Source organism: Neopsephotus bourkii, unplaced genomic scaffold (assembly GCF_033783945.1).
Source record: "Neopsephotus bourkii isolate Nb327-2 ecotype Australia unplaced genomic scaffold, CSIRO-AGI_Nbou_v1 NB_1638, whole genome shotgun sequence".
NCBI lineage: Eukaryota > Metazoa > Chordata > Aves > Psittaciformes > Psittacidae > Neopsephotus > Neopsephotus bourkii.
Window position 1 is genome coordinate 6,990,633 of NW_026902113.1, and position 26,667 is coordinate 7,017,299.

At 40.2% G+C, this 26,667-nt stretch overlaps 1 protein-coding gene across 1 annotated transcript in view; it reads right to left on the minus strand.

Moving 5' to 3' along the window:
- XPO4 (exportin 4) overlaps nt 1-26,667 on the minus strand; it is a 71,310-nt gene that overhangs the window by 43,530 nt on the left and 1,113 nt on the right. Inside the window, exons 2-4 of the mRNA XM_061374537.1 lie at nt 4,528-4,633; nt 992-1,133; nt 586-724 (exon numbers count right to left, since the gene is read on the minus strand). Of these exons, the coding sequence (XP_061230521.1) occupies nt 586-724; nt 992-1,133; nt 4,528-4,633 (387 nt within the window). The remainder of the gene's footprint in view (nt 1-585; nt 725-991; nt 1,134-4,527; nt 4,634-26,667) is intronic.

The window sequence follows — 26,667 nt, forward strand, 5'->3', positions numbered from 1 at the left end:
ATGATATTAAATCAAGAGTAAGTTTTGTATTTCCATTCCACATTTTAGTTCCTCACGCCCCTTTCCCTCCACCTACCCGTCACCCAGAGAACAGCAGAGGCCCATGCCTCTTGCTCATAGCCTGTTCCAACAGCTGAGCTACAAGAGGGTGCAGTACTACACAGAAGGAAATGGAACAGTGTGTGAAAAGCTGTTAGCTAATGGAAAATCCATTCTAGATCACACTAGCTGATTTATTAAAGAAACACACAGAAACCACAAAAATCCAGTGGCATGTAAAGCAGCTACTCAAAGAAACTTATTCCCTAAGAAAATATGGTGTAATTGTGTACCAAAAAGCCACACATACTACTCCTAGTCCCAAAACATTCTTATTCAAAAATCTTCAACTTGGTAAATGATTGCTTGCATAGCTATCAACTTCACTACTAATTTTAATTCCTAGGTAAGAGAAGCATACAAGACTTTACCATCACTAAGTATGCAACTTATGCTGCTGACACAGACTGCTTAAATTTAAAAAAAAAAAAAAAACAACAAAAACCAAAAACAACCCAAAACAAACCAACAAACCAAAATACTTACCACAGTGGGGTTCCCACTGCTGATCAATTGGCTGACTTCATGGAAAATGCTTTTGCAGTCGATTGATTTGTCTAATGATCCCCGTTTCACTATCACCGCTACTGCTAATAGAATCTGCTCCCGAACATACTTTTGAAGGCTGCAAACACATTGCAAAAATATATTTGCAAATAATTCTGAATATAAGTGCTCAATAACATTTTCAACACAGTTCTTTTTCAAACATTCTGCATGAATTGGTAAGTGAAAGCTGATAACCCTACAGAATTCAACCAAGTGTTAAGAATGGAAGATAAATTATTGTTGAAATGGTCTTCTACCACTTTCCTGGGAAACCAAAGACTACCTTGGGAAAACCTAGACTATGCGAATCCTGTATGTTCAGAGGTATATTTTCTATACTTACTTAGGCCTTTGTAAGACGTACGTTAGAAGGAATGTTCGCAGTGACTCAATGCTAGTTTTTTCTAAGAGAATCCATTCTCTTACAACTGCTTCCATTATTGCTGTAGCTGCTTGAAAAAGGACATAGTCCACTTTACTAGTTTCTGTGGAGAAAAACAAAGGCAACTTGGGTATCAGAAGACATACATGTATTTAGCTGGTATGTATTTCCAGCAAAAAATTAATGGCGCATACTGTTCTTTATTATTAAATGGACTTTTGTTGCTAAGAGAACAAATAACTTACAACTCAAAAGGGGAGAAAATAATCAACTCAATTATCAAATGGTCCAACATTATGAATCAGTGACTCAGGAAGAAAAGCTGGCTGCACAAGGGGACTAGACCAAAGATCAGGAATAAGAATGCTAAACCAACCGTGGAACAAAATAAAAATTATGATGGATTTAGTCCTGAGACATTAAAATAGGATTAATTTGACGTGCATGCCAGAACTGAAGACACCTCTATCATTTGCATGCTTGCCTTTGGAACCATCAGTGCATAAAATGACATGTATTTTACAGATGATAATGAGAAACACATCCAAAGAAAACATTTACATTTTATGATCACAGCAAAAGTTTTACAGACTGGTGCATTTAAGGTTTACTACATCATGCTCAAGCTCCTATATTTATCTTGAGGCAATGAAAATATAACTCCCAACCACAGTGTAGGAATCATTAGCCCTTCTTATCTGAATATCTGATTAATTTGTATATAGATGCACTACAGAAAATAGAAAAAGATGTTACATAAGAAGGTAATATTCTGTAGAAAAACTTAAAAAGAATATTCAGGAAGGATGCACCCACCAGATGCCAAAAGCATAAGATATGAAATGGTGAAACAAAATTCCTGAACAAGAAGTGGAGTTTGAGCTATGATGGGCAATGTGCCAGGGCTAAAACTGGGTTTGTTTCAGAAATCCTGTCATGAGATGATGGGTTTTAAATTACTACAAAACAAACTTTCTTTCCCCAATTATGTACACAGAGGTTTGTAATATACATTTCCTTTATATAAAAGTTGTATACCCAAAATAGCAGCATATTTGCTAAAATTTTTTGAACTTAATCAGGATCCAAATCTAAACCCTACACAGGTAAACATCCTTAAATCAAAATAAACCACTTTTAAATCTACTCAGCTTAATTTGGAAAACTAAGTAACCACTTAATTGAGATTAATGCATGTGTCCAACACATACAAACTGATACAAATTATTCCTGGATAGGGATTTTAATTCTGGCATTTGTTAACTTCTGGCTTTTCAAACTAGACAAAGCTGACACAAAAGGAGAATGCTATTAAAAAATAAGAGGATGAAATTTCTCCTTCAAGAACCAGTCATTACCAACTGCAGTCATTAAGAGTGCAGGCCTCCAGCACCCTGTATAAGCTTATAGTCAGAGTGCCATTATCCTCTACATGAAGTTACTAAAGAAAGGCGGGACAAGTTTTGCCAGTACATTTAACAGCTAAAAACTTACAACAGAAAGAATGTAGAGCCTCATGCTTCCTGGGTTCGACTCCAGGTTTTCAAAGAAACTGCATGGTTGTGGCTGTTCGCTTTTTCCTTACGCTCATCCTCACCATTGCTCTCCCTGTACTGCTCATACACTCTTCTCTCCACAAACACCACCAACATCCTTGTTATCTCCCTCTACCTACATTCTAATTCTTGTCTTGACCTTTTTTCTTTTTTCTTCTCTATTCCTTTACAAAGCCATGTGGTTCCCGCCCATCCTTACCTGCACACAGCCCATCAGCACACTTCAACTCTTTTATTCCAGCATGAGCAGCTTGTTTCCCTTCCCTGGTTCCTAATTTCATAACCCTGCCTCTCCCTTCTCAACTCCCAAGTCTTAACTAGCTGTTCTTTTTTGTCCAGACTGTATAGACACTCAAGAAGCACAGAGTTTTGGGAACAGTCTCTCAGTTCCAGGCCTCAGTGTCACAACTGCCTGCACTGCCAGGAAAATCTTGTCCCATGCAGAAGTATACTGTTTTCTCAATGGTGGTAGCATATGAACAGTTTAAGGATGTAATATTTCTAGACATCCAAAAGGTGTTATAAACAGGATTCCTCCAACCAGCCACATTTCAGAAATAAAACTGTCTGCAATGTAGCATTCATTATTAATGCTACACTGAATTCCCTCTTTTGAGACGATGTGGTGATTTAATGAACTTTCATTATTTCTGATTAGTGACATATCACTTATGACAGATCAAAACAGTCTGCAAACAAAGTTCCTCAGGATGCTCTTTGCACACCTAAAAATCTCCAAAAAATTAATGTGGAAATAAAAAGCATAGATTTTGATGACCCATAAAGCAAAAAGTGTGATTCCAGACTTCAAGACCAGATGAAGCAGTACTATATTAAAATCAGAAGAAACTAATTTGTAGATAAAAATTTGTTTGGGAAGTGGGTGCAGGAAAGGAAGCATACCCTGCTCTATATATCACAGTGTAATCTAACAACACAGTAGTAGGCCTGCAATACTGACATCCTCATATTCATGAACTGTATGTCTCTAATCCAGTAAATTTAGAAATAACCATTAAAAAAAAAAAGTAGAGTGACTTAAGTATGAAAATAATCATACTTCAAGCATAATTCTAATATTTCTGTGATCATTCTGGTGTATTTTTTTTTGGAGTTGCATTTTGTCTTTTTGGTGTGTCTTCTTTTCCACAAACTTCCAGGTTTTTCTTGCAAGCTTTTACTGAAACTTCTCCTTTGCTTTCCCCCCACACTCACATGTAGTGGTACTGATTAAGAATCTTGGATGCTTACTGCTCCTGCAATTTCCAGATTATTTAGCTGCCAAACTCTAATAAGTCTCTATAGTACCTATAAAAACATTTAAGTCTTGTAACGCAACCACACTTTCAGCATTTCCATTAAACCCCAAGAAATTTCTGATAAAAGATGATACCTACCTATTTCTCTCCCTTCTCCACAGGTATAATTACACAGAACTTCGAACCACCAATACTCTATTGCTTCTACCAGGTGACAAACTTTCTTAAGTTTTTCTTTTTTTTTTTTTTAAACACAGCAGCTGCCTGTTAACAGCAACTTACTAAAACATTCACCTGAAATAAACTGCCACCATGGACTATTTCAGCACCAGTGCAAAATCTGGTGTGTAAAATTGCACCGTTGGTTGATTTAACAGGAAGCTTCAAGCCAAGCAATCACACTACAGGCAGTCCTGTAAATTCCACAGTTTAGACAGTATTACAATAATCAAGTCACAGAGGAAACCTGAATTTATGAAATCAGTTTAGGAACTTAGCTACACACCTTATAGCTTTAAAGCTGCCAGAAACAAAACCAGAAAGGGCAGCAACAGGCTTCACCTTCTGTCAAAAGTACCCCTCATCAAAATCAAAACTGATGCTCATATTCCCGGCCACAGAAGACCAGCAAAATTCCAATTATAAAAACAGGTACATGTTCAACTTCATGATGAAAACTTACCCAAGATGTGTTTGCAAACAGCAAATGGTGATTTTGATTTTCTAAATGATAAGAATATGTGCTCAGCATGTTGGCGTTGCTCATTATTGACCATGGAAGGTGGTGCCTGAGAGAAAAAAGGGAAAAAAAGAAATAGTTATTTAAGCACTAAAACCTGATCCCAATTGTAAATGTATGAGCAATGTCATTAACTTAAAAATATCTGCCTTGTTGAACATCAAAACCTATTATCTCTTAGTAAAATCACCTGCTCTCTCTTGCTCATGGCCTCTTATTACCGCTGTGTACTTCTATCACATACGTAAGGGTCAATATTGAGACATAAGGCAGAGAGTGAATAATTCTAAGTATTGTGCTCCTAATAACACTTCTGGAGACAGATAAAAGACCTAAATTCAATCCAAATATTTTTCTACTCAAAAAATCTCTTTGCACACCCCTAAATGCTGCTACACACTCCCACAGTTACGGAAATAAAACACTATTTTTCTGCTGTTCTACATTTGTTTTAAAATATTGAACTGTAGAATAAATTGAAGGGATTAAAAAAAATGTAAGTCTTGACTACTTAAATGACAGTAAATGACTACGTGTATGTTCTAAAATAAAGTATTGGCAGTAACATGCTACCCTCTAGTGTTTAACATTAAAGTTGACAACCTAAAGACAGCGAGGAATCTGGCTGAAGACGGGTCAGCCCATTTGGGAATGGCTACAGTGGCTCCTCAGGTGCTTATGCCCATTCTTTTATATACCCATCCCTTTGCATTATAAGCACCTTGGCTGCCCAGTTAACACCTGCTGCTCCACTGCTGCTGAAAGCCAGCTCCATGGTGGTTTCTACCTGAAAATCAGCCACATGTAAAGCATGAAACTATGAAGCAACGTGGATCATTGTGAGGTGGGATACTGCCTACAGAGCTCAAATGAGAGATAACTGCCTGCACGACAGCCCCGCTTCATTGGGCAACCCCAATATTCCCTCTGCTGCCCAAGGTAAAAATCCTGCAGAAAACATCAGCTGCTCACAGCACCACATTGCTCTCCACTTTTGCTGCTAATATCCTTTGATTCCTGCTATTTGGGATTTATCTGAGCAAGCACACAACACAAAATATTCTGACAGTGGACTGATACCACAAAGCTGCGTAAGACACACTGGTGTGCCTTTGAGAAAGGAATATGCAAGCAGAGACTCGTTGCATACAAGCTGCAGAACCAGACCAAGGTGAGAGCATAGGTTACTGAACTTCAGCTCAACTCCAAACTCCAAATTTCAGTCCTGGTTTGATTTATACCCGCTGCTTTGGGAAAAAAGCACAAAGACCTCAGCAAAAAGACCAAGAGTTTTGTAAATAAAACATATCAAATCTGATTTAATCCTCTCATCCATGACAAAACACAAGACAACAGAAGATTTAAATATAAGCACATAACACCACAGATTAAAAGTCAATAATCTGAGTAAATGAAGCAAGGGAAAGCAGGCTGCTGATTCCTGCATCAAGAAGGTCCTATTGAACAGCTGTGCTCCTCCTTGTGCAGCAAACTTCTGATGCTCAGAACTTTCCTGTGTAGATATGATGAATGCCTGTGAGGGGAGCAAAATAAGTAGCATAGGAAAGTGGCTGCAAACAGACCCAGAATACATGCTCTGTCCCTTCACAAATCTGCTCTGTTCCACAGTTAGTCTGGGGACAGAACTCCCCAGGACAGCTCTTACCAGCAATGTGGGCAACATCACAGTGTTGGCCCGTAATCCCCTGCGGGCAGGCAGCAGCTTGTGTTAGGTTGTGCACGCACACAGACAGCAGCATGCTTTCAGATCATGCCTGTCTTTGCGTGCTGGGAGCAGCATCTCAAGGGCTAAGTCAGCAGGTTGCAGGCAGATGCATGTAGAGAAAAGCTTTTAGATATTTGGGGCATTACACTCTGCTGAACAACTGAGACAGAAGTAAGCTCCATGGCAGCACCTGAGTCCTTCCAAGACACTGAGGTTCAGTGAACTCCAACCCAATGCAGAAATCCAAACTTTAATAACTTTTTAAGCAAATGTACACTTATGAAGAAGCAGCCTCACCAAATCTGGGAATGCAACATTTCCAAGATAAAACCTCAGTTCTGCATGCAGCCAGTCATCAGCAGCAACTGTTCCCAACCTCTCCTTGCTTTCTGCAGTCTGAAGGACAGTACTTCTGTGTGGACTCTACCTACATTCACTGCAACAGAGCCAGCAGCTGTACTGAATGCCAGGAGGGTAGCTGGAGCAGGTTCTAAAAAATGCAGGAATAACCTACACAGCAACATCTTCACATGCGCTTCAGTCAGCGTTATCACAAATAAACCAGACCAAACAAAAAAGCAGTCCCCACTTTTCCCCCATTGTATGGGCAAGCATTGGTGCAAATGCACACAGAACAAGACTGGGGAAGTGATCACTGAAAAGCATCCCACCAAAGGCAGGTTATTTTCTTCTGGATCAGTTCCCCTGACTGGCTCACCAGAAGCCAGCACAGAAGGCTGTGCTAGCATTATATAGGACATACCAGCTGGTGACATGCTGCTTTTCTCAGAGCCAATTACCATTTAAAGTGCACTTAATCTACAGCCTCTACTGCAGTGCAATAACAGGGGAATACTCTGAAGTCTCTAGGGACACACAGCTTTAGTCAATGAAGTTTCATGAGAACTAAGAAGCAAATTTCTTGAGTTATTTTAGTAACTCTCTGCTATCAAAAGGAGAGATCCTACTCTCTTCCTGCTCTTACCTGCATGGTCCTGTCACCTCCTTGCTTTATCCCATCTAACAACTAGCCCCCCCCCAAAAAAAAAAAGGGGGGGTGGGGGAAGGGAAGACAAGGAGAATTAACACTCTTTTGTTACTTTAATCTTCAAGAAGTCAGACAAGTGCCAGAGCCAATGCAACAGTGAGAAAAGGAGTGGAGTGATGCTGCCCTTTCAGCAGCACTGACCTTGCAGCTCATAGCTCTGCAGTCTCATAAAGCCTCGCTAATTACAGCCACATTAGAAGGAATCCTTTGGGTGTGACAAAACAAAACATTTTGGAAGTCTGGGGTCATTTATATTCACACTCCTAGCACAAGAGCAGCAAATCACGGCTACCTCATCTTGAACTAATTTTGAAAGAAAAATAATAATTCAGTTTGTCATATAGAGATCATATCTATTTTCAGTGTTCTGTAATACTTAAGGGTACTCTCAGGGACATCAACAGCAAATCTGACACCCTGGAAACACATGACACATCATATTCCTGTATTAGTTTTTAAAATTACAATAATTTTTATTTTACTTATTTTATTTTAATAGTGCACAACAATACATTATGCACTTAGACCCTCAAAACTGTCCGGGACAAGTGCAGCAGGTTAGCTTTAAACTATATAGCCACTAGAGGGAGCTTACAGCTTACAGTACCCTGGCTTCACTGCATTCCAGCTGTGATTATCTGGTAAACTGGAAGTGAAGTACTGCTAATATAAAACTTTAAAGGAAAGCGCAGCATAGAATCACGGAATGGTTTTGGTTGGAAGGGACCTTAAAGATCATCTTGTTCCCCTGCCACGCATAGGCATATTCTGTGTACACTTTTTGCACCTAAAAAACCACCAGCAAAGAAATCAACCCACTCTCAGGAGATGACCTGTCTCAGCTTACATGGGTGTAACAGCAACGTGTGTTATTTTGGAAGGACAGGAACTGTTGTGTAAAACTAATTCTAAGTCAGGTTTTGCCTTCCTTGACTATTTGACCAGATACTTTCTGAAAAAAAACGCACATAACTTCCACACAAATACCTTTTCTTTCCAGTATGGAACATGATAAAAAGTAGATTCAGCTTTCCATCAGAAATAAGCCTCTCCCAGTGAGTTCAAAGTCAGCATACCCTCTTAAAACCTCCTTCTCCCCTTTCTCACCATTAGGAGAATGCTACAAGTAACCATATTACAGATGAAGCTCCATCTTCCCTCCTCCCTACTAACAAAAAGGAGGTACACCAACATTGTAGCCACCCTTTACCTCTGCCAACCTTAGTGTAAGTGGCAATCCACTGACCTGAAAAATGCAGAATCTGTTTGTGCCTGCAACCATCCTTTTGTACTATGGGAAATAAAGAAAAGCACCTGAAACAGCAGCACCATTTAATTCCGTAAGTTTATATACTGCCACTTATATAAATGGTGATACTTCCTTCTCCAAAATAAACCATCTTTGTTTCTTTCTGGTATAACACAGTTTCCTAATTTCCAACTTTTGTCTTTTTCTCTGCTCCTCCCTTGATGGTACACCATCAATTATTAAGAAAGGATAAAACAACTGGAAATGATTAAAAAGGCTAAAAATTTGGCGTATGTTACCCATGCAGAAACTGATTAATGCAAACAGATACTACAAATAATTTCAAATATAAATTCATAGTGACACTCAGAACAGAAAAGAAGAAGATATGAGAAAGGTTTGGACCAACTGTCATTTGAAAAACACACACAGAGCTAGAAGACACCTGGTGAATGTACATATGGAAAAATAACGGGTAAAAATAAGGCACTTGAGGGCTCAGTTTTGTCTTAAATTGAAGCAGTAAATAGATGCATTTAGCGAATCTGAATTTACGTGTACATATTCAGAACATGCTTAGTACAAGCATTTCTTACCTCAGTAACATACCTTTAAAAAATATATATGTAATTACGACTTGTCACAATGGAGAGTGCCAAGCAACAAAGATAATAGAGCCGTAAGAAAGGTAGCAAATGGGTTGCAAATGATCAGATGCTCTCCTCATCAGACTACAGTTGAAGTCACCATGCATACGCCAACAACAGGCCGAAGAACTAACACCACATCCATATGTGAAGTGGTGTCTGCTTTTTTTGCTCCTTCCCCTGACTTCTAAAAACAGGTTTTGCTTTAAAAAAAACAATCAGAAGTATCAGATCCCTTCCCTAGGTGATTCTATTGGGGCAGTTTCATGTTGATGATCACAGACGTACAAAATATAACAATTTTTTATTATATACTAGAAGTGACAATATTTTCTTAATGATTTTAGGTGCCAAAAATATTACTTATTGGTCACTTGTGGACAGTGACAGTATCTTAAAATTAACTTCTAGCATTCAAGTGACATTATTATTAAAATCAATAATGTGTTAGGTTTTTTTATTTAAGTAAGATTTAGTCAACTAGTTTACACTGTTATCTCTGCATCTACTTTTATTAAGAAAAATCCTCCCCATGATGCTGTATAAACATAATGAAGGATGGGATAAACGGCATTCCCATTTGATTGAAGAGACATTTGCTAGAGGCAAAGTAATTTTTCATAGACTTTTGCTATGGCAAGACAGCACTGAACAAACAGAATTCAGCATCTTCCTACAATTCTACTGGGGAAAATCTACCTATTAGCAAGTCACAAACGACAGTTATGCACTCCTCCAGACTTTGCTGGAGTCTGCACCAGAGTGTTTTCAGCTGACACCCACACTATTCCCACCTACAAAAAAAGTCCCCTATGAACAGTACAGTCCAAACACCAGTAGGATTATGGAAAGGCAAACATGCCTGCTAAGAGAATTTTCCTGGGTTTAAAAAAAGAAGATCGAATTGCTTGTACCTGCTACTACTAAAGCCAAGAAGGAACTTTATTGCCAAAGGCAATGTTTATGTCTGCAAATAAAGTACATTACAAACTTGAAAAGGGTAGAAACAAAAATCCGAGATTTCTACTGAAGTGTGACTCAAAATGCACCACAAACTCTCCAAACCAAGCCTCACCAAATATGCAGGGGAGTCTTGCCTTCCCCGCAATCAAGAGGTAAAATAAAACTATTCTAGAACTCTGGTCTCTGGGCTGTTACCAGCTTATGAAAAAACAATTCAACACATCAGTTGTTCATCAGAATGGTGTCTAGACTGCAGAGAGCCCGGAAGCCCAACAGAGACAAGAATAAGAAACTGAATCTCTATCAATATACAAGGATGAGCACAAGCCACCACAGATGGCAATGGCACCATTGGGCCTGGACCTTGCTGACAGCCACCATCAGGCAAAACATGCTCAGAGAAGCAAGGAATAAAGGAAGCCCAGATGGCGTGCCAACATGTCCCAGCAGGCAGGGAAACCAAGAAACAGTGAGGCATATGCGGAAAAGAAAGATCATGAGTGAACTTGAGAAGCATGTGCAGGGGAACACCATGTGATGGTGATAAAGTAGCTGAGAAGTGGGGGGGGGGGGATAAATAAAAAATCAGAGAAAGAAGAAAAAGAAATGTTATCAAACACAAGGCCAATCAAGAATTTTTAACTAGGGCACATACTACATTTAGGACAGCAAAATATATTACTCTACCCACATAAGCAATTGTTTTAGCTGCAACATACTTGAATAATCAAAAGTTATGAAATTTTAACTTACTGTGCCCTTCTACTAAGATGCAGAAGCCCTAAAACCAGCTTTCTGTATCTTAAATAACAAAAAATACCTGAAGAAAATTACTCTGCAGCAAATTCTGCTATATAGGCAAGTTATACAAAAGAATCAGATTCTCAGAACAAGGAAATTCCAACTTTAACTCTACCAAAGTCACATCAAGCAACACGCCCAACGACCAGATTTCCCTGACTTATGTGGAAGTCATGGACCTCCATTGCAGTTTTAGCAGTAACACTTTTCAAGTGTTTAAGTTTTTTTCCTACAGTGTATCACAGCACATCCAATAGCTGTCACTTGCCTAATAGCTAATAAAATAAACTAGCTAATCAAAGAGATCGAATACAGGGGTCAGACACAGACAGCTGAATGATTAGCCACACTTTTGTTCTCAGCTATTCACTCTACTCCTCTAGCAGATGTTGATACCTAACGATGAAAGGATCCACTCATGAAGCTAATACCACCAGCCGACAATTCAGGCTACACGAAGATGCTCAGCTCTGCAGCATTCAGCAACTGCTTTACAAGTGGATCAGATGTTCCTGCCTTGGGCACCAGGCCAGAAGGCAGTTTAGACAACTGGTATCGATAGAAGCTTCTGCAATCCAATTCAGATCTCTCGTTACATGACTGCCAGAGCCTACTTACCTTGAGTAATAGCTAAGTTACTTCAGAAAACCTAGCTAGTGTAATGAACAACTTCAACTATGTGCCCATTACTTCCTTTGCACTTGTTTTTCAAATAATCATTTAAGCTAGAACAGTAACTTATCTTCCAGCTTAAAAGATACTCAAAGAGCATGTCTAAAGATCCATAAGATGCAGTAGACAGCATCTGACCAGACCTGCAGTAGAGACAACATGGTGGAGGTTTAAGTCTTCCTGAACAAAAACTTCTCTTAAAAAAAGTATCTTTCACAAGAGTCATTATGATTTGAATTATTTAAACCCCCAGGTGCCCAGTATTTTCCAGTATATATTTGGAACAAATGCGTGACTACTGGAGGAACTGCCTCCTACACATCTACTCACTCACATCTTGCTTTCATGCAGAGACTTAATGGGGGGGGAAAAGTACTATATTTTTAATTGGATTTTGCTTTGTATTTTGGAGCTGAAGTACTTGACTTAGTCTTTTGCAAGTAAACCAGGAGATAAATTGTGGTCTGAGGTAAGATCTATTCTCAGTTCTGAAATGGTCTCATATAAGATACTACACATATACGTATATAGATATCTCTTTATATACATCTACACACACATTAACTGACTAGGGAACCAGAGTAAATCATTACAATCAATACATTTTCGGAGGTAAGACTTCCAAGACAAACAACAAAAACTATCAAGATTTTATTTCTCCACTAACAATTTAACCCTCAAATACAGACTGGTACGGCTTCTCCACTGACATTACCACTCATTTATACATAAAATACATTTTGTATTCACTACACACGTGTATGTACACATACAGACACATGATTTGTGGCAACCAGTCTGCAGAGGAACTGCCTCCACTGTTCATGTCTGCTTCTCCATATCAAAACAGCACCCAAGACCTGCTACTTGAAGAAAAGTGGGTAGAACTTGAAAAGCAAAAGGAAGGTGGAGTCTTTTTTCAAGAAAGCAGGATCATAGAGATGCAAGAAAAAAGAACAGAGGATGATGAAGCCCTCAGGTAGCTGTAGTATGACACTGACAAACAGATGTCCATAACTGGTCTACATACCTATGTAAGCTGTTCATCTACTGTCAGCACTCACTGTTGTCTGTCTCCTCACAAAATTCATTTAGGACTTTCATTTCAGAATCATAGAATCATTAGGGTTGGAAAGGACCTTAAGCTCATCTTGTTCCAACACCCCTGCCATGGGCAGGGACACCTCACACTAAACCATCTCACCCAAGGCTTCATCCAACTTGGCCTTGAACACTGCCAGGGATGGAGCATTCACAACCTCCCTGGGCAACCCATTCCAATGCCTCACCACCCTCACAGGAAAGAATTTCCTCCTTATATCCAATCTAAACTTCCCCTGTTTAAGTTTTAACCTGTTCCCCCTTGTCCTGTCACAACAGTTCCTAATGAATAGTCCATCACCAGCATTCTTACAGGTCCCCTTCAGATACTGGAAGGCTGCTACAAGGTCTCCACGCAGCCTTCTCTTCTCCAGGCTGAACAGCCCCAACTTTCTCAGCCTATCTTCATTCGAGGTGCTCCAGTCCCCTGATCATCCTCGTGGCCCTTCTCTGGACTTCCTCCAGCAGTTCCATCTCCTTTTATGTTGAGGACACCAGAACTGCACCCAAGATTCCAAGTGAGGTCTCACGAGAGCAGAGTAGAAGGGCAGGATCACCTCCTTCGACCTGCTGGTCACACTCCTTTTGATGCAGCCCAGGATATGGTTGGCTTCCTGGGCTGCAAGCGCACACTGAAGCCGGCTCATGTTCATTTTCTCATCAACCAACACCCTCAAGTCCTTTTCCTTGAGGAAAAGTCCTCAGGGCTGCTCTGAACCTCTTCTTTGCCCAACCTATAGCTGTGCCTGGGATTGCTCTGACCCAGGTGTAGGACCTTGCACTTGGCATGGTTAAACTTCATGAGGTTGGCATCAGCCCACCTCACAAGTGTATCAAGGTCCCTCTGGATGGCATTCCTTCCCTCCAGTGTACCAACTGAACCAAACAGCTTGGTGTCATCAGCAAACTTGCTGAGGGCGCACTCAATCCCACTGTCCACGTCACCAACAAAAATGTTGAACAAGATCGGTCCCAACACTGGTCCCAACACCGATCCCTGAGGGACACCACTCGTTACTGGTCTCCAGCTGGACATTGAGCCATTGACCACAACTCTTTGCGTGCGGCCATCCAGCCAGTTCTTTATCCCCCATGTGGTCCATCCATCAAATTGATGTCTCTCCAATTTCGAGACAAGGATGTCACGTGGGGCAGTGTCAAACGCTTTGCACAAGTCCAGGTAGATGACATCAACTGCTCTACCCCTGTCCATCAGTTCTGTAGCCCCATCACAGAAGGCCACCAAATTGGTCAGACAGGATTTCCCCTTAGTGAAGCCATGCTGGCTGTCACCAAGCACCTTGTTGTTTTTCATGTGCCTTAGCATGCCTTCCAGGAGAATCTGCTCCAAGATTTTGCCAGGCACAGAGGTGAGACTGACTGGTCTGTAATTCCCTGGGTCATCCATTTTCCCCTTCTTGAAAATGAGGGTTATATTTCCCTTTTTCCAGTCATCAGGAACTTCACCTGACTGCCATGATTTTTCAAATATGATGGACAGGGGCTTAGCAGCTTCATTTGCCAGCTCCTTCAGGACCCGCGGATGGATTTCATCAGGTCCCATGGACTTGTGCACATTCAGGCTTTTAAGATGGTCTCAAACCAGATCCTCAACTGAAGTGGGCCCAAGGTCTTCATTCTCACAGTCCCTGCATCTGCCTTCCAAGACTTGGGTGGTGCGGTCAGAGCCTTTGCCAGTGAAGACAGAGGCAAAGAAGTCATTCAGAACCTCAGCCTTCTCCAAATCCTGTGTAGCCAGTTCTCCCGATAGCTTCTGGAGGGGGCCTACGTTGTCCCTAGTCTCTCTTTTATTTGCTATGTATCTGTAGAATCCCTTCCTGTTATCCTTAGCCAAGTTTAATTCTAACAAGGCCTTAGCTTTTGTAACCTGGTCCCTAACTTCCTGGACAACATCCCTGTATTCTTCACAGGCCGCCTGTCCTTGCTTCCACCTTTTATAAGCCTTTTTTCCCCTCGAAGTTTCCTCAGCAGCTCCTTATCCATCCAAGAAGGTCTCCTGGCCCTCTTGCTGCACTTCCTTCTAGTTGGGATGCAACACTCCTGAGCCTGTAGCAGGTGATCCTTGAATACTAACCAACAGTCTTGCCCCCCACCCTGGGCTATATCCCATGGAACCTTACTAAGCAGGTTCCTGAACAGGCCAAAGTGTGCCCTCTTGAAGTCCAGGGCAGTGAAACTACAGTGACTACAGTGCATATTGCTCAACAAGAAAATCCACAAATTCAACTAAACTAACAGGATATTGACTCATGACATTGAAAATTCTCTTCTGGAAGAATGAGGTGAACAGGATCGGCTCAGACTCCATCCACCCTACAAAGGACTGTTCCAAGAGATTTTGGAAAAATTACTGAATTCTGTGTATCCCAAGAGCTACAAGTCAAACTTGTCAGTGCTGGACCAAACTCACAAAGACTCATACAAATTAATCACAAAACCAGCACACAGAATTATCTCAAAACTTACATACACTACAATCAAAATCTGGTTTTCTTCTTAAACCTTAATGCTATTTTCATAATTTCTGGGTCGAGAAAAGGTCTTGAATTGGTTTCAAGAAAATTCAGTGTAAAGTTAAATAGTCTTACACTTCTGTAAGTTTAGACAATTAAAACCAGGATACAACAATAACACAGCAGTAAACATAAAATGCTTTAGAAAATAATTTGTGTGCTTTATATCCATTTGTTACTGTTTCCTCCATAGCTCCAGTTAGGACATCAGTTTAAGCACACTAACAACCAATAAATCCGAGAACTGTCCTATAATTTAGCTTATGGTAGCCTTCCGGCTGTGGACAGCCAGAGGATGAATCCTGACACAAGGTTACAGTTCACACCCTTAACTTACATGATATTTATTTGCTAATCTCCACATTCATTGCTCTGTTGTTTCAAAGCACAAGCAAGGTCTGACCCACAGTTCTGTTGAACAAAGTCATGTGAAATGCCTGACTGACGGCAATGGGCAAACCCATGCAGAGTCTCTTGAAGTCAGTAAGATCCTACAAAGCAACATGCTTTCAATAGGAATGACATATCATTACTCCAGTTGCACAGGAACCCTAAAAGGATTTCTATCCTATATACTAAAGAATACAAAAAGAATACAAAAACCCATAAAGTGTCCTTACTGCAACTGCATTCACTCAAGTCCTGCTCTCCTGCTCCTTCCTCTGTCTCCTGGAGCTGAACTTGAGCTTCTCATCCTGCAACAAGAAGGGCTGGTGGAAATGGACCAAACTGTCCCCTCAGCTCTCATCAACTACAGGTGCTTCTCTTTTTCCCCTGCAAGGAGTCATAGAAGAAATATGGGTCCTAAGTTCAGGTTGAGAGTCTGTAGAGGCTGAGAAGGAGAATTCTGAATCTCAGCATCAACATATACCGCAGCCTCTACTGCAGGGTGGATCATCCCCCATGACAGGTCCTGGTTCTCCAAAGACTGAACTCTAGCCCATCCACAGCCCTTGAAATCCTAATTTTCAACTTGATCATAAGATTCAGGTAGTTCATCTCTGTAACTATAAAACATGGCTTAATAAAAAATGCCAGGATTGTAACAGTGAATTTCAAGACAAAGTTTTAAGTAAAGAACCATTGTGACCCCCCCTTCTACTAGACAGCAGATCATAATAATCCTTGTAGTGGCAATACTCATTTTCCAAAGTGCACAAGTTTGGATGGTCATGATATATAAACTATTTTCAGGCCCACTGTACATGAAACACAGTCAGCAACTGCTCTCCTCTAGCAAGAGAAACTTTAATATTATTAGTTTGTGAAGAAGTGTCTTACAGTATCTGTTTTTTCTTGATGTCCAATTACAAATTATACTTGCTGAAAGAGCAGCTATAACCACTCATTGTTGCAAGGGTGGAATTATTTTTACTCACATCTAGGCTTCTACAGTAAGCATGTCACAGAGATAACAGGACATGACATGGGTAACCCCCTATCTGCCTCATCTACAACCCCAACACAGAAGTCATCACTCAACGACAGATTTAAATGAATGCATTGTTTTCTGAGAGTTTAGGCTTTGCCTGTTATCACAGCAGTGTTTCCTCTAACCAAACTAAGAAAGGCAGGCACACAGGACAGGCAGCTTCTCTGCCAACATCCAGGTTTCAGCACCTCCTCCTCCATCAACCTTGCTAAAATTTCATAACTATTTTGTCCCATCATATTTATTTAGAAGGAGGTGATTAAAAGCAAGAAAAGGGAGTTCTTAGAGTTTTCAAAGTTTATGTAATTTTGATACGGAAAACTTCTTTGGCTTAGTGCACTTTCAAAATGGCATGGGCTAAACCACATTTATTAATGGCTTTTAACTGTTGGGGCATTAATGAAAACTTACAGGAAGACATAAGTAAACTACATGCAAAACAATATCTGAATCATGTAAGCAAACCGAAATGTAGCTCCAGGTACATGAAATCAAAGTTTAGTAAAAACAGAGAAACTGATTAGAGGCCAGTGGAGGAAGCTCATCACCTAAGCCAGCCTGGAAGATAAGGAAGCCAATAGAAATTATGAAACTGAAAATTATTTTATGAGGTGTATAACTTCTTTCACTCAAAACCAGGAAAAAATCTGGCCTTTTCTGAATACACCTGGAAAAGGCACCTTTCCCTAACATTTTTCCCATTACTGGAACATGGCAAAAATGTATCTAGAATTGTACATACTTGAGAAGGTAGGATGTTATTGCACCTTGTTTCACTACTTTGTTCTGTTCTTGCAGATACAACCTGAACCAGGTTACCAAAGAAGTGACATATCTCTGTGTTCATCCTCCAGTATACAGAGGAGCAGACATATAATATGTACTTTGAGAAATCCTCTTCCAAAAAGCTTTTTTTTTTTAATGAAGATTTTTTTATTCCACATACACACATTTTGGGGTTGTATTTAGAAGTGGTAATTTTGAGACTCCCTTAAAGTTAAGTGCCTGAGTTCAGTCTAAGAAAGCTGCATAAATTAACAAAGTCTTAAATTCTGAACAGTCACAAGGCTCCACATGCTTACTGAAAAATGACTGAAGAAACGTGGTCACAATTATATATTTTATTCTCAGAACTGTTAGAGGGAATGTTATCGTAACATGAACAGGAGAACAGATCCAGAAACAATATTGTCATTTCTCGTGATATTAGAATTTAATATTCATATATTCCCCACTAAACAATTCATTATCCTGAAGCTACCCAACATCTGTTCTTAATCCCACTTTAAACAACCTCACAAAATAAAGGCTTTGCAGCTAAGCCTCCCTAATTCTCTCAGGGCAAAGCATGTTTGTTTTTTGGGTTGGGCTTTTGCTGTTGTTGTTGTTGACGGGTAAGGAGAGCACTATTCATGTTTTCTTCACTAGGGAGGCCTGTGCGTGTTTTGTAAACCTATTTGCACATTTCCTCAATAACAATGCAAGATGTACCCATACGCGAAGCTATCAAAAAATAAAGGTTGAAAGAAAAGTCAAACAGCAGCATTATTAGCAGAGCAAACAGTAGAAATCAGTGACTGAAGAGATTATAAAACTAAATGTGAACAGTTAAGGCCTTAATTAAATAAAAAAAAACCCACAACAAAACATAATTATGATCAGTGCAGAAAATATCCAAAGCTCTGCTTGCATCTCTGCTTAAGATCAGTGAAGTTTAAAGTAATGCTTTTCAGCCACTGCTTTAACAACACACAAATGCAGCTTTAAGGCACCTCATATTAAACCAGCATCTGTAGCTGCAAAGGTGAACATACAACTCCCCCTATTTCCCTGTCAGGGCTGCAGTCCTGTTGCAACTCAGATACAGACCCGGTCTCCCATTTGGGCATCTCTGGTTCCTATATACACTTCTATACAGAGAGGTGTTGTGGAGGAGTCCCCATGAAATCTACCAGTCACAAACGTGCAAAATGTAGCTTTAAGATGAGGAGTGTAACTTAAGAGGAAACTTAACAGAGTTGTAAGGTGAAACGCACAGAAGGCAGGGTCTGCCAGTGCCAACAATGTCTGGGTAAAGTCACAGCAAGACAACTGAGGAACTGACTTAAGGGCTCACGTGATGCCAAGACCACTGACGCAAGCCCAAGCTATGGTAGATCAAGTTTTGGGAAGTTAATTCCAAAACCTTGAGGACCACCTATTTGCAGAGCCAGATAAAATCAGCAAAAACAGAAGAGCCTTCACTGTGTGCCCGAGGCAGAGAAATTAAAAGTATAGATCCTCGTCCAGAGAGGATGATGCTTGCCCCCACATCACCACCATGGGAACCTTCCTTCTGTCCCCAGCCACATGGTATGGAGGTATGATTTGTTTTGTGCTGCCATGTGACAGAAAAGTGGCAGTTCTGCAGTAACCCATCAAAAAATACTTAATCGAGCCAGTGTGGTTTGTGTTGTACAATTGTTTCTGCTGTTTGTTAGCTTTGATACTGTTTGCACATCATCACTAATGCCACAACAATAGCTGGGAATATTGTTTTATAATAATAAAGGATGGTATAATTCAATTACGGTTGTCATCCAACTGCGCCATTGATCTCCGTACAAACCAATGCCTACATCCAGAGCCATAGAAGCCCTGTGGCACAGGCCAATGCACCAGTCTCTGCAGTATGCCCAGCTACTGGATTTTCAGACTCTTGTGTTAATAAAGCTGTAACCTTGTTTTTGAATTCTACAAACTGCCTTTGCCCTCCTTCATTCCAATACAGCCTTAACATCATTCTACAGCAACACCCTTAAAATGCCATCACTCTAAGCATTACTGTCCTCTCTTACCAGGAAAACAGAATACTTCACTGAAGTACACAAATAGGCAACTATCATGTCAACTTTTCTGCAGCTCTTCCCATTAACAAATTTCAAAACGCATTTATGAAGAATGCTGGTATTATTTTCCTTTGTTACAATAGGACCTTAAGCCTAAATTGAGATAGATCCTATCACTAAGTTGATATTAGCGACCAGGGGCTGCCTCTCCAGAGCTCCAAGACTGTGGCTCTTCAAGAGGCAACGCAGTGCCGAAGAGTTTCTTCCTCTCCTTCCAGCCATGCTAATTCCTCTCCACTCCTAGACACACATTATTACTTCATGTTAGCTTTGGCAGCTGGCAGGTCCTTTCATTAGCTAGTCCAGCTCACTAAACTAGCAGATAATCAATCCAGTAAAAAGACAAGTAATGTTTTTCCTCAGCCACTCACTATTAGGCTGGCTTAGGCTTCTGCCAAAACTTAGCCTATATCCATGTCACACTTGCAAGCCTTGGAATCCAGATATGCTTCACTTTGGCCAAACCTTTTGAAATCCAAGGAACACCTGTCAAAAACAGTAAAATTCCATGGCAAAATACCTTTCAGCACTTTTATTTCACAGCCACAAACTACTTCAAGAAAGCCTTCAGGAGACAATGGCATAAGGTGGATTTTCAACACTACTACAGCTGTGCCTCCACCATTTCCACAGCTTGCACATAACACAGCTCTACTACATAATAGTAAATACTGACATTCATAATTTCAGCACAAACCATGATAAATCTTTATCCTTTCTTCACATTCACTTCTACAGTTCTGTAAATTTTCAATCTGGTAGGTATCACTAAACAAGTTTACCTAATTTCTACAGTAACAAAAGCAATAAAATGTTCATTCACCTGCTCCTGTATTAATCCGAATTATTTTAAGTGTATTTTCCATTAAAAATCTAAAGAAACAAACAAAAAAATCCAACAACAATTTTGATCTGAGGACAAAGAGTCTTCTATCTGCTACTTCGTTTAACAGCATAATTTGACCAAAGTTTCTTTTAGGAGCATAGGCAAGCCTTTTCATGTCAGTCAAGATAGCAAAATTGTTTATAATGTAACACAGTGAAAACCACCTGAATTAAAAAACCCTTTCTCCCTGCATCCACTTCCAAATCCAGCTCACTATGCAGCTACTCAGGTTGGTGTACTACTACTCTATGTCCTGGCAGAGCCAAAGGCAGCGCTGTACAGCTGCCACTCATCATTAAATTTCAGAAGTCAGAAAGTTTGGTGTTTTCCTTTTTAGGAGGGAGAAGAAGAGGGACCATTTAAAATGTATACTCCTGCCAGTTTTCTTCTATTTCTTAAAATCCCTATTCGAGCAACTAGTCATTCAACAAGATGTTTTGGCAGGCTTCAACTGGATGAAGAACTGAAGATTCGTATCATCATCTCCTACAGCTCAGATCTGGCACCCTCCTTTCTACGACACATCTCCCAGCATGTATGTGTTCTTATGCTACCCATACACCCCACTGCGCATCAAAATTGCTCCAAATGTTACCCCATTCCATCTATCAGGTCATTGCCCCAACACTAGCATCAGTTCTGCTTTGGTTTGCTCTGGGGAAGCTGAGGAAAGCAGAAAAGCAGATAAGTACGAAAAATACCATTTTCCCCTGGAAAAATGGAAAAGAACATGGTCATCAAAACCCAGAATTCCACCTCTACATCAAATCATGACGCAGAAGGGGAGATCTTATATATACCTAATCCAAAGATACTTTTTATTACCAAAACAATGTCAGAAATTGATGAAAAGGAGTATTTTACTTAGCTGTTTGTGACAGCATCAGCTCAGCTTAATAATCAGGAGGATTTATTCTACCTCTCTGTAGGGAAAGCTGTTAATTAACTAATGAACACAGATTAGCATAACAACGATAAGACTCTTAGGAAGCAGGTTAAAGGGAAGATAGCAGTAGGTAGTGCCAGAAGAATTATCCAGATGGAGTTACAGACTAATGAAGCTCCCCAGCAGACAAATCTAGCAGCAGACACACAGTATTCCCATTGACGACTCAGAACAAAATATAGAAATATGCCAATGAAACAGTGGTATGTCAAATGAGTGTGAAACAACATCCTGATTCAAAAAGATGAATATTCCCTCTATGAAACAGCCACGGCAAACAAGCTCTAAGCATGAAGAATCCCATTTAATCAGATGCTATGTTTACTTTCCAAAGACATCAGAATCTCTATCAAACCTCATACTCTTATTCCCAGCTCCTCACCATTAGTTTGGGTATGCTCCATGCACATTTGTTCTCAGTTCCCAAATAAAAGTTTCATTAGCATACTGCACACTGCACATACTTATCTCCCAACCTGTAATCTGAACTGTGTGCTTATAAAAAGCACCAACCATACCAGTTCTTAAGGAAAAGGAGGAAAAACTGTACATACACATGATGGACTCTAAGTTATTTGGTACCACTCCAGAAAGAGATCTGGATAACTTGGGCATAGTCCTCTGAAAACATCACCTTGCTGCTCTGAATAAAAGAAAATCACAGTGTTAAGTACTATTAGGAAAAAAATACGGAAGAGTACCAAAAATTCACAACCATCTAAAATCCTCAAGTACCCACATCACAAAAGAATGTAGTTCTGGTCAGCCCATTTTAAAAATGGTATCATGAAAAGCTACAGAGGAATACGGAGATGATTAGGTATGTGGGGAATCTACCACACAAAATAATGACAAGAGCCTTCAGTTTAACAGATGACTGAACGATGAAGTATCATAGAAGAAAAATCGGAACAATGATCAGGCATTTCTTATAATTCAAGAAGGAATTACATTATCAAACAGCAGGCTTCTCTCAAAGAACATAACGTGGGGTTTTCTTCCAAAATCACCTGTGAAACTCGTTGCTATCAGACAAGTATAATACAAATACTAAGAAAACAAAAAATATAAATGCATTCCAGAAACAACTGGGCAAATTCATGGAAGAAAAGTTGATCAACAATTATTAAACACAATGATGCTACCTCAAGCTCCTGACACTGCTAATTCAAGGCGAAGTGTACACTAGTGAAAGGATTATTTTTCAGTCCCTTTCTCCAAATCAGCAGTTAGAGACCATCACTGGAAACAGAACTCAGCTGGGCAGACTTCTGGTCTAATCCAAAGCTATAATATAGCAGAGCTTGTTTTGCTGGGTATTGACATGGAGGACTTAACAAATCTCAGCACTGGAATGGTTTATTTGTCTGATTTCTTCCGACAGGTAACTTGCCATAACAAACCAGAGCTAGTCCATCTCTCCCTTTCCCCCTTACTCTTAGTCATGCTTCACAGGCTGAAAAAACTGCCCCACAAGACAGATGGCAATGAGAAACTGAACTTCCTCGTGGAAGGAGGATTGTCATGACACTGAAGTCATGATAGGTCAAAGATAGGTCAAAAAAAGCCAACCATACAAATTTTTGGGGTATAAACAATTTGGTCTTGGAAGTTAGGGATACTAATGTGCTCCCTTATGCTCTTATTCTAAAAGCTTATTTCAACATGAGAGGTTTGTATGACCATTGTCAGACTACCCTGAAACCTCCCCCAGAAGAGCAGAATAAGCCACAAACTAAGTAGTACCCAGAGAACTCACCTCCACTCCCAAAACAGATGACAGTTCACAAACTTAAAAAAAAAAAAATTTGCTCAAATATTCTTGAACCTGTTAATGTACCCAGCCATACCACATAGAACAGTTCAGGATGACAGGGCCCTCTGGACCTTGCTTCATTCAACCCTGCCAGCACTCAAAAGAGAACTTGCTTCAAAGTTAGATCAGGCTCTTCAGGGCCTTGTTCAGTCAAGTGTTAAACACCTCCAAACCTGGGAGATCCCACAGCCTCTGCAGGCAGCCTGCACCATTGCATTCACCAACCACACTGAGGTGTTGTTCATTTTTTTGCCTTCTCTTCAGCTGGAATTTCCCTTTCTGAAACTTGTAACTTCTTGCTTTTTCACTCTACAACTTTAAGAAAATTGTACAGGTAGATTATACAGTGAAGGTATATGATATGCTTGAGCCAACCTTACAGCTCACCACTACTAAATGTAGTAGACCAGCCCTGTACGTGTCCAAAAATCTAATTTCAGCCCCCCCCCCCCCACCTCCTGGGCTAGACCTGCAACCTAAACAGCTGCACAGATAGCCAATTTGTCTTGCTAACCTGACAGAAATCCATTCCCTTCTTTAATTCCTATGTCATTTTAGCAATATTAGCACGTTCAGCAGATGGGAGAAAGTGAAGCTGTAGGTAGGGACAGAGCACCCCTTTTTGGAGGGGTGAGGACAATAACCTATAACCTGTGAATTTACATTTAGGTATCACAGCACATCATCTGCTATAAAATTTCAACCTGCTCTAATACACTAATCAATAACTGAACAGTCTTACGCTTCCTACTTCATCCTCTCACCTATGGGATGACATTTACATTTCTTTCCTTAATAATGCAACCTATGTCTTCTATGATTCATTAAGACATCTATTAAGACAGTGCTTAACTAATTATATTCAGCATTAATTAGCACCTGAGCTACACAGAACATAATACATAGAAACCCTATACATTTGGTTGGGGGATGCCATGCCAGTTGGAAACGGAGGAGCAGTAAATTCATGTGACTCATACAGATGCTGGTGTATGATCTTCACCAAGCCGAAGTCACAAAGATCAAAAGTGTACGTCAGTCTGTGGCACTGAAATGCCACACACCACTTCATGATTTAAGTTACAGTGCACTATGGGGACCTTACTTGAAGTAAACACCATTTAGCTTTGATGGAGAGGAATTAAGAACCCCAAAAGCACATACTCTTTCATATAGGAAATGCTTTTAAACACACCAGAGAAAACTGTCACAGGACCAGCATTCAAAGCTGTCATATTTGACAGCTAATGACAACTCAAGTTTCACCTTTTATAACAACTCAACTTACATGAAAATTCAATAATTTCCCAATCTAGGCTTTTTGAACGTTTTGAACCTTTTAACAAAAAACTTGTTAAACGGTGTTACTGGTAACAAAGGTAACTGGTGCTGGTAACCGCACCTGATGAGAGAACAAACCAACTCTTTCCAGTTTTCATATACTGAACACCATGATTTGTAGAGTCCATACAGATCAGCAATTTATGAGATCAGAGCTAGCTTATCTCTTATCTGACATACAAAAAGCAGTTTTCCAAAGGAAAATTTAACTAATCTAAAGCAGCAGGAAAAAAAAAACAAAATAAAACAAAAAAAAAAAAACTTACCAAAGATACAGAGAGCTCACAGTAACCTATACTTACCCTAAAAGAACACATTCAGGTTTTTTTATTAGCATGTCTGAGTTCCTCCAGTCCATTAGTCTCCTCAAGGCTCAGTATTTCAGTTTGAAATCAAGACAAGTATCACATAAACCACCACCACTCCCTGCTCCATCCTCAGATACACTGCACCACCTTTGATGCCTCCCCAGCCATCTGTATTTTGCAAGAATTGCTACAGTCTCAGCTGCCACAGATCTGCCATGAGAAAACCTCCCTGAATCCCTGCACAACTCCCTGCCCAGTTGAAACCTGCTGCCACCTATTGTCAGACAATTCACAGCTCTGCCCTCAGTTACCACTTCAGATATGGCTCCACTGCAAGGCGCCAGGCTCTACCCAGGACCCTCATTACTTGCACAACCCTCCCTCAAGTACTCAGATTTTCACATACCTTTCCAAGTGATCCCACCAGATCGCTTCATCAGTTCACACCTCCAAACTGCCTCATACAGGTACTTCCTGCCCTAACCCCAAAGCAGACTTATGAGATTTTACCAGTGTAAATTAAGATCACTACTATTCAGGTTCTTCCATAGTTGCTAGTGAGAAAGAGCAGTGCAAATAACCCTTTCAGTCTCTGTGGTCTCACATCTGCCTTTGTAAAGCACCCAGTTAGCTGCACTCCTCCTCTCCGCCATCACTCCAAAGACTTGATTTTTGAGAAGGAGCACAAAGCAATAACCCTAAACAGTTCTCACAGCTCTTCTACAGCCAGCCAAGTTCAAAGCCCAATTCTGGGTCTTTACCCTCAGTGACAGCTTTACTAAATATGTTTCCTCCGTAAGAGCCATCTAACTAATTCTTGTCAGTTCAGGGTTGCCTATGAAATTTCCAAGAGCATCTGTGGAAAACGGAAAAGAACAAGAAAAAGCTAATGATTACAGCAAGTCAGTTTTCATTGTCAGAGACTGGAGGGAGAAAGGACGCTAGGAATTCAACAAGGATCCCAACAACCACATGCCTGCAGAACCAAGGCATGTTTTTACCAGCAAGTTTAATAGCTACTCTTCAACAGAAGCACAAATGTTATCATAAGAGGCTCACATCTTGTCATTGTATTAGCACTCATACTTAACTCCACATTAAGCTGCTTTTCCCTCTCTATGCTAGCAAGGATATGGTAGGGAGATAATGCCAACACAAGTAACGTTAACTTTTCTAGCACAGCTACAAAACTTTGGAGATGCCACCTCATGTGCTATCAGTTTGATAGCGAAAACTACCTAACCACCAGCTTCCTTCCACACACGTGTTGTGTCTCATAATAACACTCATTACAGATTTCCCCTACGCAGTCAAACACTGCTGGTAATTTCAGCAACTGTGTTATTTTTAAAACTGAGATACACAGACCTTACAAGAAGGTGCAATAATGTGCACAGTTATGTTTTGCCAAGACATCCATGAACCAAAGGCAGCCCACAGCTTAAAACGTAGTATCACTGTTCATATACTTTTGAGAAGCTTTTTTCTAAAAGGGTTAGGGCTTGTTGCTAAGCTATCCAACCTTACTTTCCCATTTGGAAACACGGTCAGTGATTTTCTGGCTTTGATTTCACATGGAGCAACACGCATGTATTTTGATGAGAACACTCATGAGTAGAGCTAATCGTCTGTCACTTCAGTGAGGCTGCTTCAGCCAAACATCAAACACAGTCATCCAGGCTCTTGCCATTGATCAATTACGGATACCAGGGAAACTTTCCTACT